We start from the raw sequence: 11,621 nt of genomic DNA on the forward strand, positions 1-11,621 counted from the left end.
TGAACTTGACTTTTTCTAATGTCTATTTCTTCTTCCACCTCTGTGATTGTTAGGATACACTTACCTGTGCTTTAATATATGGAACCCACAGCACACGGAACGTTCAGGGCAAGAATATTAGCTATTAGTATTCCAAAACAAGTGAATTCTAGGAGATCCAAAGCAGCTGCTTAATGAAATGACTAAAGCAGTGCACGCTCACCTTGATCCAGGGATGCTGCAAACTGTCATGAATTGTCATCCTCTTCCTTCAGGAGAGTGAGGGAGGGAGAAAAGATGTGGTTAACATGGCAGAAAGCACAGTGGTGGGTTCTGTGCCCACCCGCCTTCTGAGTTGTGCAGGATGTGTCTTACAGAAGAGGCACATGTGCTGGTCTCTCTTTGGTAATGTCATGTGGAGGGATAGAATGTGGGAGTACAGAGTCCTGAGCACATTTTCTGAAGTGCTATGCACAGCATGCTGGGTTGAGAAGGGTGGCTCTTTGCAGGAACATGGCCCAGCCCTCCTGGGAATGACAGATACTCACTTTGGATCCTTGACCAGAAGTCTTCTGATGAAATCTTTGGCTAGGGCACTGGTATTACTGAAGTATTCTTCCTCAAATTCATAGTTGACCGCAGATACATTTGCTAATGTTTCCTGCTTAGTGTCTCCAAGAAATGGAGAGGCCCCACTTAGGCTGTAAAAAACAAAGTGGGGCACAAAATATGAGTGGTTGACCTATTGTGGTTGACACCTTATGCTGTCATTTCACTCCACTAATATCTGATGGGGGAGAGGAACTAAGATTCAAATTTAGTTCTTGGGCAGGCACTTTAACATTCTATCAGATTTTATAGGGCATTTAACTGTCTTAAACAAATACATCCATCCAATGTAAAGGATTCATTTTAAGAGTTAATCTGAAATAGTGTGTAGGAGCTTTACATAAATCCTTTCTTCTAGTCTCCCTGCAGGGGACATGCCTTCTCACAATGGTTATGTTGCAGTTTCTGGTGACATTTAATTAGTCAACGAAACAGGTTTGGGGTATAAAAAGATTATGTTTCCATAAGAGCACGCACAAGCTATAAGGACTGACAAGGCACACTCAGTGAGTAAACATGTGACCTCAAAGAAAAGGAAAGAATCCAAGTGGTGGATTTGGTTACTTACAGAATATAGGTTATTACCCCGATACTCCTAGACAGAAAAACAAAACAAAAACCAGGTCAGAGGAGTAGCAAACTAAATAAAAAGGAGCGCAACAACAAGATCTTTTCTTACCACATATCTGCCTCGAGGCCCAGTGGTTCATAGTTGACTATCTCAGGAGCTGAAAGGAAATAAACATTTATTTAGTTCAGGAAGGCAGAAAACTGGCAGACTCATGTAACAACCAGAAACATGGGCTAGGGATGTGCGCTTACAGCTGGGGAAGTTGTCCCAGCATACAGTTTACAAGACAGAATATCACAAGGACAAAGAAACCTACCAACAAACTCTGGTGTTCCGAATATGTTCTTGAATTCATTTCCAAAGTCAATTTTGTGGGCCAAGCCAAAGTCAATGATTTTGATCCGAGGTTTGGGAACATTTTTATCCAAAAGCATTATGTTCTCAGGCTTAAAAAAAGGAGAGAAAATTAAAGAGCTATAGCATGACGTTGAGAAGGTGGAAGAACAGTTCTTCCTTGCTCCTAAAAAATAACAACAACAAACAGAGAGAGGAGGAGTGATTGAAAGAACACAGAGAGAAGACAGATGCTTTGGCTTAGACAAGGGCCAGAGTTGAGTGCCTGGGGGGGAACCAGGGGACATGTGGTAGGGGAGAAGAGGCAGGAAATAGGAGGAAGCCAGAATGACAAGCTGTCTTATCAAGATGGATGTGACCAGTTCAGGTCTTTGCGGCAAGCCGGAAAGAAAAAGAACTCAGCATTAATCCAAATGAAGCTCCAGGGAGCTGGAACCCTTCCTATACCTCCCAAGTCCTCCTTGTCAAAAATGCTGCACACCCATTTATTCATGGAATTTCCAGCTCCCAGGGCTGGAACACGATATCATGCAGAGCTGCAGATATTGCAGCAAGCTGCCACTGGGGTGTGGTTAATGAGCACTTGGGGATACAGATGGGGCTGTGACAGCTCCACTACGGGTGAGTATGGAACCCTCGTTCCTCTCCAACAACCTGAGTCATGTTCCGTTACATCTCTTCTCACTGCCTTGAGCTGGAACATAAATCTCAGCATCATTTCCTGTTGCCAAAGAGTACCGCTTTCTGATGGCCAGGATCATGACCTGTATGCCTTCTCATTGCCCATAATATCTTGCCTCTAGCCAGTCAAAAACTTTACACAGTCAATCTTAAGAGTTAGAATTTCTCTGTAATCAGCGTAGCCTCTCCATCAGGTGGGCAGCCAAGAACAAAACCCTTTCTAATGGCCACAGGTGCCTGGAAACCATACCTGCTGATTACAGCAGGTGGAAAATACTCTAGAAACTAAGAAACTGCTCCCTTGCTTAAAACCTGGTTGTAAGATCTTGTCTCTGCCCCAAGATCCTTGAACACAATCATTCATCTTAATCTCTATTCCACAAAAAGGTTAGGCTCCTGTTATGGTTTGTGTCTAAATGTCCCCCCAAAGCCTCATGCAGTCATGGGGCGGCTTCTGAGGTTGTGATTACTTCATGATCCACTGCTGGGATTATGGGTGTGAGTGCTGCTGGGATTATGGGTGTGAGTGCTATACCAAACCTGGGGTAGATGGCCTGAATGCAATATAAGAGAGGGAGAGATACTTGCCACAGTTCTTCCTATTTTGCTCCTGTTGCTTTTGCGGTTTTATGTTGCCAAGGACTATCCCCCTCTGCCATGTGACATTCTGCCTTGGAATCAGTCGAGTATGGACTGAAGTCTTGACAAACTGGGAGTTAAATAAACCTTTCCTTCCTTCATTTTGGGCAGCAGGTATTTTGTCCCAGTAATGAAAGAAAAGTAACCAAGACAGCTCCCTGTCAGATGACATGCATTACATACTTGTCAATCTATGTTAGTAGTTCCACTTATTAAATCTATACAGAAAAAGATGCATTTCAGATGTTTCATTCAATTTTCCTTAGCAACCAAACCACCACAGCTATGGTCAACATAAGCTTTTTCCTGGCTTACGCTCAGCAACATACCTTAAGATCAAAGTGGGCAATCTGAAGTGAGTGCAGGTAGTAAACACCATTAAGAATTTGCTTGAGAAATTCAGTTGCTTCCTCTTCAGTCAGAGATTCCTTTTCAGCTAAGAAGTCAAACAGCTCACCACCTGCAACACTGAAAACCCAAAAGAAGAGTTTACTGGTGACAGTTTTGATCTACAGAGACTTGTTCTTTCCTACACTTAATGGCATGCTCAAATCTCAAACTTACAAAGAAGTAAGAAGATGTGACCAAACCACCAAGCACAGACACACACTCTGCATTCTGAAAACTGCATCCACGTACTGCTTCAAAGCACCTGGGGACTGCTTGCCTCAGCAGTCATGTTCACAAACAAGGGGACAGAGAACAATGAATCTCTGAAACATTTTAAACGTGCTTAGAGGTCTTAAATTATTGAGGGGAAAAGCCCCCCAAAAACTACATGTCAGTGTTGCACACGATTTATAGAATAAATCATCCTTTTTCAATTAGTACATAGAAAGCTCATAATCTCTGTTAATCAGTTTCTTTCAACCCAACTACAAATGGCCTCACAAGAATTTTCTTTGGGGGGCTGGGGAGATAGCTTGGCAGTCGCAAGCACAAGGACCCAGGTTTGATCCCCGGGACTGCATGTTGTGCTGGCCCCAAGCCAAGCTGGCCACTGAAATCAAGCGTGATGGTCATGCCTGTAATCCCACTGCTGGGGAGGCTGAGACAGGAGGATCACTATGAGTCCAAGCTGCATAGTGAGACCCTGTACCAAATATATAAATAAAAGATTAAAAACAAGAATTTTCTTTTGGTTTATTATTTGTTTACATATCAACATGTACAATTATAAATGTGATCAATAAAAATCATATCAGGTAATTGATTTAAGAAATATTTTATTGAGAATAAACTTACACAAAATTGAAATATCCATGGCTAGTCTGTCTCCCCGGCCAGACTGGAGAACAGTGGCCAGCACCCCTCAGCCATGGGGACTGTTATGTCCTCCCAGCCCAGAGCTGGGCATGCCGCAATGCTCAGAATTCCTTATCCAGCAGCACAGGAGAATTCCCCTTAAAACATCACACTAGTGATTAATAGCAAAAACAGCTTTTAGTAAGAATTTTTATAAATTAATCTTTGCAAGGTTATCCATATATTCACAATATGGTAAGTGTAATTTTTAACAAAATTGTCATATTTTTTACCTTTTTCCTGGTGAGACAGCCTCAGAAACAGAGACATACCCATGGATCTACATCCATGTGGAGTAAGAAAACTGGTACTTATGAAAATAAACTATATTTACAAAAAGTGGTTCTTTTTTTTTTGTTTGCTTTAAAGAAAAGGTTTAGATCCCCTCAAATTGCTATCCGTCTTGATATACACAGTCCAGGGTCCACCAGCCTCAGAACTGCATGGGATGCAGTTCTTCCAAACTCAGAACTTCCAAATGCAGACGTGAGCCTTACTTACAACCTTCTGCATGAGGAGTTTCAAGGTGGAAACCAGAAATTCAGCATTCCCAGCAAGTGCTCCAAAATCTGAGCCTAATTTTTCCAAATGGTCATTCCTACCTCCTCTGTAAAGCCTCCCTCTGACTTCTTCAGAAAGTGTGCTGACCCTCATAGCCCTGGACTCTTCCTCAAGGAGCTGGCAGGAGCACGCCTCCTGAGAAGATCCTCAGGCCTCCCTCACGGGCACAGCACAGGAGCTGAGCCCAGCTGCAATGCTCAGGTGTCCACGTGGGCAGCAGACGCCGAAGGAGGTGTGGGCTCTCTGCAGGGGAAGCCTGCCCCTTTTCACCCTCACCTTGCTCTGGGTAGACACAGTGCCCCATGTCCTTAGCCATGAATCCTCTAGGGCTCCCCATTCCAAAAGTGTGAGGCCCTTTTGCATCTCACTGCTCCTAAGGACACAAGGTGGGGGAATCCTTCAACTATATGGGAGAAAAAGAAATCAGGACGTTGGAAAGCAACTGTCCTGCCAGAGGCCTGATTGCCTGTTTGTGCTCTGCTCTCTTCGGCATGTCTGGGTGTGGCGTCTCTCACGGCTCAGACAGAGGTTATTCCAGTGCTGCAGGTCCACAGACAGCACCTTCTGCTTCAAGTCTTAGTGCTGCCATGGCTAACACTGACTCGTAGGCTTTCTCTTCCCTCTAAGCCTCATTTTTCAACAAAGGACCTATTTTCTTTGAAAGCTATGAGGATTAAACTTCTGGCACCAGTACTGACATTCTGGCACATGCTGAGGTCCAAAAGATGAGAGCTACTGATCCTTTCATAAAGGAAACTGTCTGCACAGAACACTGTGATGCACCCCCCCTCCCCATGGCCGGCTCCAGCACAGCCTCCAGCTGTATGTCCCAAAACTGGGGAGGGATGCAGGGAGAGAAGGAACAGGAAAGATGAAAGGATGAAGAGGAGGAAGGGAAGAGCAAGAAGGGAGCAGCAGAACAGAGATGCCAGAGATTTCCTTGGAGACTATGGTTCCTGCCCTGCTCACCGACCGCTGACCTCGTCTCGCTCACAGATTGCATCCCCATGAACACCCACATACTGCCTTCCTCAGAAGAAGTGGCTGGAGTCTGGCTGCCTGGAGCAGGGGGCAATCTCACAGCTCCCAAATGGCTGTGAAGTACAGGGTCCCAGTATCTCTCTTATGGGCTGCATGCCCTACCTTTCCTGCCTACCAGGGCACCACAGCTGCCTCAGCCCACACTCTGGCCTCCTTGCTGGCTGCTTTCCCCTACTAACCTTCACTTCTTCAGGTCAGGAACCTCATTCTCTGCTAGTTGAAGCATCTAAGCTAAAGGAACTTCAAAGTCACATCCTACTAGATGACTCAGCCTCATCAAGACACAGATCCCTTTTAAATAAAATAGGTGGAACAATCATAGTTGACAGAGTTGGTCTGGGGTTCCAGAAAGGACAGAGGCCCAATCCATTCTGATGTCCTTCTTTCATGTGGCTTCAAACTAGAATTCTTCCCATGGCAGCAGTGGTATACCATGATATTCTGCAAAAGGCTCTGTGGGTTGCCATGGGGCAAAGGCTGCTCCCACAGAGTCACTTCAAACTGCCCACAAGAGGCCAGTAACTGAGGAGCTGGAACGGATGTGTACAGGCAACTCTGCAACCTAGGTGGCTGCTGCGGGCATGGCACTGCCTACACTGGCATTCTGTGTTTCCTAAAGATGGCTGTAGCAGGACCTTATCCATGTACCCATGTATGCTGGGATCTGCCATTCTTCCCCAAGGCCTGGCATGTGGGACTCCACCTCCCTGTGATCACTGTGGTCAGTGAGACACAGAAGACGTGACTTGGGAGGAATCCTTCACAGGCCAGCTCAGCCCCTCACAGCAGATATAATAACTCCAAGTGTTCACCAGCGACTATGCCCTGTGGAGAACCATTGCACAGTGGGACACCCATAGGGGAAGAGGCCACAGAGCAGCGAGCCAGGAAGGCAGCTTGCAGGTGAACTCGCAGGCCAGAGATTGTCCATCTGATGGCTTCCAGAATTCCTCACCCACTCCACTGCTGACAAGATAAAGGTCATCATGAGTGCCACTCCAGTGCCACTTCTCTGGAGTACTTGCTGCCCAGTGCTGAAGGTGTATGGCCTTTACCTTCTCCAGGGTTTGTGTGTGCTTCAGAGCCACCAGACTCCAAATCACACCTTCCCCAGGAAACCCACATCCAGTGGCTGATCAATGCAGGCACATAAAGTACAAATCAGAAAATCTACAACGAGCCAGATACTAAATATTGTAAGCTTTGTGGGCTGTGGGCACCGTGAAAGCCTTTCCTCTGTTAGTGTAGTAGGAAAGCAGCCATGCAGATATTTGGGTATGGCTGTGCTCCAACAGAACTTTACTAAGAACACACGGCAGCTTGAGTATGGCACAAGCAGTAATTTGCCAACCGAGGATATAAAGACTAAATCATCTCAGCCCAACCTCAACAGCTCCCCAGGGCCACTGTGGCTCCTAAGCTGCTGGCTGGCTGGCTTCCTGCAGAGCCTCTGAGACAGCTCAGCTTGTCCACCCCCACTCTGCTTCTTTCTGCTCTCCAAGTGCAGATCCTAAATGCAGATCTCAACAAGCACCTGCACACACTTCTCCATCTCAGTCTGCTTTCCAGAACTCAGCCTGCACACCACAAAGTTTGGGACTGAATGGCTGGAATGCCAGCCGTGTTGCCCACGGTCTGATTACTAGTCTCACCCAACAAAATCAGGCTTGCCCTTGTCTGGTCTGCTCACCTCATGCCTATTCAGTCTCCACATGTGAGCAACACAACTTCCAGTCAGAGGAGTGAGGACCAGGAAAACATGGAGCCCTTAAGTCAGGAACCAGGACTGCTGAGCAGCACTGCCAAGAACGGGGATACCAGCTGGGCCTTTCATTTTCTTCAGTTACCCTTCTCCCGTGACATTTTGATACTCCACATTGTTCCTGTCACCATTTACATTGTGTCTTATCCAGGGAGCTCAGACGTCAGGATGAAGAGAGCCCTCATTTGAAGAGTGCCTGCTCTGAAGGCCTGGCGTGTAACTTATCGTCCTTGCTCCTCACCTGTGCACTTGTCCTGCTTCATCCCTACAGATGTACTCAGCCTCCTCATTGCCCCTGACGGGCTCATCTGCATCACGGCAATGGAGGATGGCAGATGCGTTAGGCATGAACTCTGCTTATTAAACCCTTAGGCACTAATCAAAATAAATGAAATTAAATGATTTTAGCAAAGGTTTGGAAACATGATAGCCACTGTTTAACTATTTCCCCTCTAGGAAATCCTCAAATCTCAGAATGTGGAAAATGCCTTCTTTTTCTATACAGATCTTTCTACATACACGTTTAGCATCAACTTAAATGTTCACAAAGCTGCACTGAGCCAAGCATGGAGGTGCCTGTCTAATCCCAGCACTCAGGGAGGCTAAGGCAGGAGGAGTACAAGTTCAATCTCAGCCCAGGCAACTTAGATCCTTCTTTTTTTTTTTTTTTTTGGCAGAACCGGGGATTGAACTCAGGCCCTTGTGCTTGCCAGGCAAGTGTTTATTCTACTGAGCCGTTTCCCCGGCCCCGAGGCAACTTAGATCCTATACACCCCAAAAAAGTTGTTGTTAAGTACTTAATGTTAACAAGGAAATGGATCAACGCTTTGCTACCTTTTGCAGTACATTCTACGTTTTGTTTGAACGAAGGAAAATTGATGGAAGAGATGGGTATTTTATGGAGCAGATTTAGAATCTCTCTTACTAGGTCTTTGAGTCAGAGACTCCCAACATAGCATGGAAATTGTGCAAAAATGCATGCTGATTAACATTTGCTGTTTTTATCAAAAGTTAAAAAAGATTTGGGGCTGGGGAGGTGGCTCAGTGGAATAAGTGCTTCCCTGGCAAGCACAAGGGCCTGAGTTCAATCCCCGGTTCCACAAAAAAAAAAAAAAAAAAAAAAAAAAGATTGCTTCTCTTTTCTGAGTCATTCACTACCAACAAAGCCCTCAAGTTAAGCCATAATACGACCTAATTGGGATATCTCAGAGCCTTAAAAGTAAAGGACTTTCTAGGTAGTATGCACAGAAAATGGGTTCTAGGAAATTGCAATAAAATTTTTCTCAGTTATCACTACTACAGGCCTCCAATTTCCATTATTAAGACAGTATGAAGAGTTTCTGACTCTTGCTAGGAATGGCCCAAAAATACAATAGGATTTGATTCTAGATCAACTCTCGTCCAAATCTATGCAGCTAAGACTCCTGGCAATATGCTGATGTGGCTCATTTAAAACAATAATTAGTATTCTTCAGTACTGGGGTATATTTCCCCATAGACCAAATTTGTGGAGTTGGTGATTGGGAGCCAGTGAAACAAATCAGGAACCAGGATTTCCTGGGTTATATGCTTGGGGCCCTGACCCCTAGCACGCACACTCTGGGAGATGGTGTGACCACAAGGGACCACAAACTCCAACTCTGGCCTGAGGTATGGGTGAATGGAAGGGAGATAGTGAAGGATCAATACCTCTTTGATCCTCAATTTTGTTAACTATAAGAGAATTGAACAATTATGCTAAGTGCTTCTTACACTTTCATGTTCCTCATGATAACTGGGGAAGTTTTTAAATGCAATGTCCTAGAACCTATTTCCTGAGTAGGACCGAGAATCTGCTTTTAGTGTGTAATCCTAACGTGCACAGGCCACCTTCTGAGAAGCTCTTATTCCCTTCTCAAGTTCTATGATCCTGTGTGTGGGTGTGGCAGGGCTCCCAACTGTCTAGCACGTTCACCCTTACTTATAGGTGCAGAGCTAATGTGCATTTTTCAGGCATCTCAAATTTAAGACTCACTCTGGCCAATGGAATATGGAGCACAGTGATGTGTGCCTCTTTAGGCCTTATCCCCGACACATCCTACATCATCCTCCACTCATATTTTCACGTTTTTCTCTAGCCACCTCAACACAGATGAACTAAGAGATTCTAAGGAAGACCAAGAACAGCAGAGACCAGAACCAAAAGAAATATGTCACTGTGTGGAGGACAGCCCCCAGGCTGTCACATGTATATGCTAATGAGTAGGAAATAAATTCTATTATTTTAAGTCACTGATATTTAATTGCTATATCCTGTCTGCACTAAACATAGACACATTCAATCAGAAATATGTAACAATCTAATCCATTATTTAAAAAGACAATATTAATGCAAAGCACAGAACACACTATTGTAGTTATTCACTGATGTGTAACACATCTCCCCAGAATGTCAGTGGCTTTAAACCTGATCAAGTCCCTTGTCCTACAGTCTTGTATCTTTAGGTGTCCATTTGGGCTAGCTGGGCTACTGCCTATTGGTAGACTATTCACAGATGATGCACACAAGCAGGGTGGGAGCTGACTCAGAAGTCGCCCAGCACCAGAAGTGAGCCAGAAGCTCATCTAGATCCAAGAGGGCTTGAAGTGGACATATGGATGGAGAATTTCAAGGATGTAGACCAGCATGGAGGACCAAAAATAATGCTGAAGCCATCTTTGTACATTTTGGAATGCTTAGGTCTACAGGCCTGCCCTGACAGAGTATCACAGATCAGGTGGTTTAAAGTAACAGGAGGTAATTATCTCACAGTTTTAGAGATGATCAAAATCAAGGTCTTGGCAGGGCCTTTCTCCCTTGCAGGTCTGCTGGGGCCTCATGTCTTGTCTCTTCCCAGCTTCTGACAGCTTGCTGAAGACCTGCTATGCCCCATGGCTTGCCAATGTTCACTCTAATCGTGTGGCTTCACATAGTATTCTCCTCTGTCTCTTCACTGTGTCCAAACTTCTCCCCCTTTTAAAGGTTAGCAGTCAGGCTGCACTAAGGGTTACCGAGTGACTTCACTTTATTTTGATTATATATGCAAGGACCCTGCTTCCAAATAATCATATAATATCATACTATGAGATCCAAGGAGTTAAGACCTCAATAGGTTTCAGGGGTGTGGAAGGAGAGCCTCCAATTCCAAGCCATAAGAGCAGTAACTGACCACAAGCTGCAAATAGAATCTTACAGAAACTCAGGGGAGAAAAAAAACATAAGAGAGGGTTCAGTAAACCTCTTTTTTGGATTGATCTGTGCTTTGCACTGGATACTTAACAAGCAGAGTTTCAATCATTCACTATAAGAATAATTTTAACATTTAGGTCAGAAAAATGGGAAGAAAAATCCAAATTAGGTCATAAAATTATAAAATTATATCAGCAACTTCCCCACACTTTTTGAGATTATTCTTTTAAACATAACTGCCCTGATGTCCACATGGGAAGTAATGAGGTGACGCCTTACTACCTCTCAGCATTAACACTAAATACACTAAAAATTCAAATGCAGTTCACCCTTGCTATTTAGTTGTCTTTAGTTTTTTTCTTGTTAATCTAGGCCAGTAGTGATGAGCCTACGGCACAAGTGTTGTTTTTCTTTTAAGACCAAAAAAAAAAAAAGTATGAGCTTTTTTTTCCCCCAGTGTTCCAGTTTAATTGCAGTACTGGCACTCTGCAATGAATAGGTGTGATCTGGGTGGCAGTCTGGGCACTTATCTGTACGAGTTTCACCACTGCTGATCTAGAGAAAGCCTGGAAGGAGCCACGCTTTCTCACTTTCATATTCTAATTTAAACTTCTAGGGTCACTGAGGACCTCATTAAATTAAAAAAAAATATAAAGGAAAAGATGAAATACAATGTATTTCTTTTTTATTTGAGAAATATGTATGAATTTATGGTTGGGAACATCTAAATATCACTCTCAAAAAAAGTCTAGGAATGGCATTTTCTCCTTCCTTATATACGGGGTTGCTCCCAAATCAAATGAATGTCATCTAAAAAGCTTCTAACATTAAGGCCTCTTCTAAATGAACTCTATCTCCTTTGAATTAAAAAATGTAAGTTGTTTATCTCAAAACGCATTTTTGGTTTTGTC

The 11,621-nt window shown here is 44.2% G+C and overlaps 1 protein-coding gene across 3 annotated transcripts in view; it reads right to left on the reverse strand.

Moving 5' to 3' along the window:
- Window positions 1–11,621, reverse strand: part of Dapk1 (death associated protein kinase 1) — a 210,393-nt gene that overhangs the window by 68,210 nt on the left and 130,562 nt on the right. For all 3 annotated transcript variants that reach the window (XM_023699135.1, XM_023699134.1, XM_004639380.2), the window contains exons 4-9: window positions 3,163–3,301; window positions 1,476–1,605; window positions 1,268–1,316; window positions 1,157–1,183; window positions 528–680; window positions 203–248 (exon numbers count right to left, since the gene is read on the reverse strand). In XM_023699135.1, coding sequence (XP_023554903.1) covers window positions 203–248; window positions 528–680; window positions 1,157–1,183; window positions 1,268–1,316; window positions 1,476–1,605; window positions 3,163–3,301 — 544 coding nt within the window. The remainder of the gene's footprint in view (window positions 1–202; window positions 249–527; window positions 681–1,156; window positions 1,184–1,267; window positions 1,317–1,475; window positions 1,606–3,162; window positions 3,302–11,621) is intronic.

Source organism: Octodon degus, unplaced genomic scaffold, assembly GCF_000260255.1.
Source record: "Octodon degus isolate 3935 unplaced genomic scaffold, OctDeg1.0 scaffold00111, whole genome shotgun sequence".
NCBI classification, from domain to species: Eukaryota; Metazoa; Chordata; class Mammalia; order Rodentia; family Octodontidae; genus Octodon; species Octodon degus.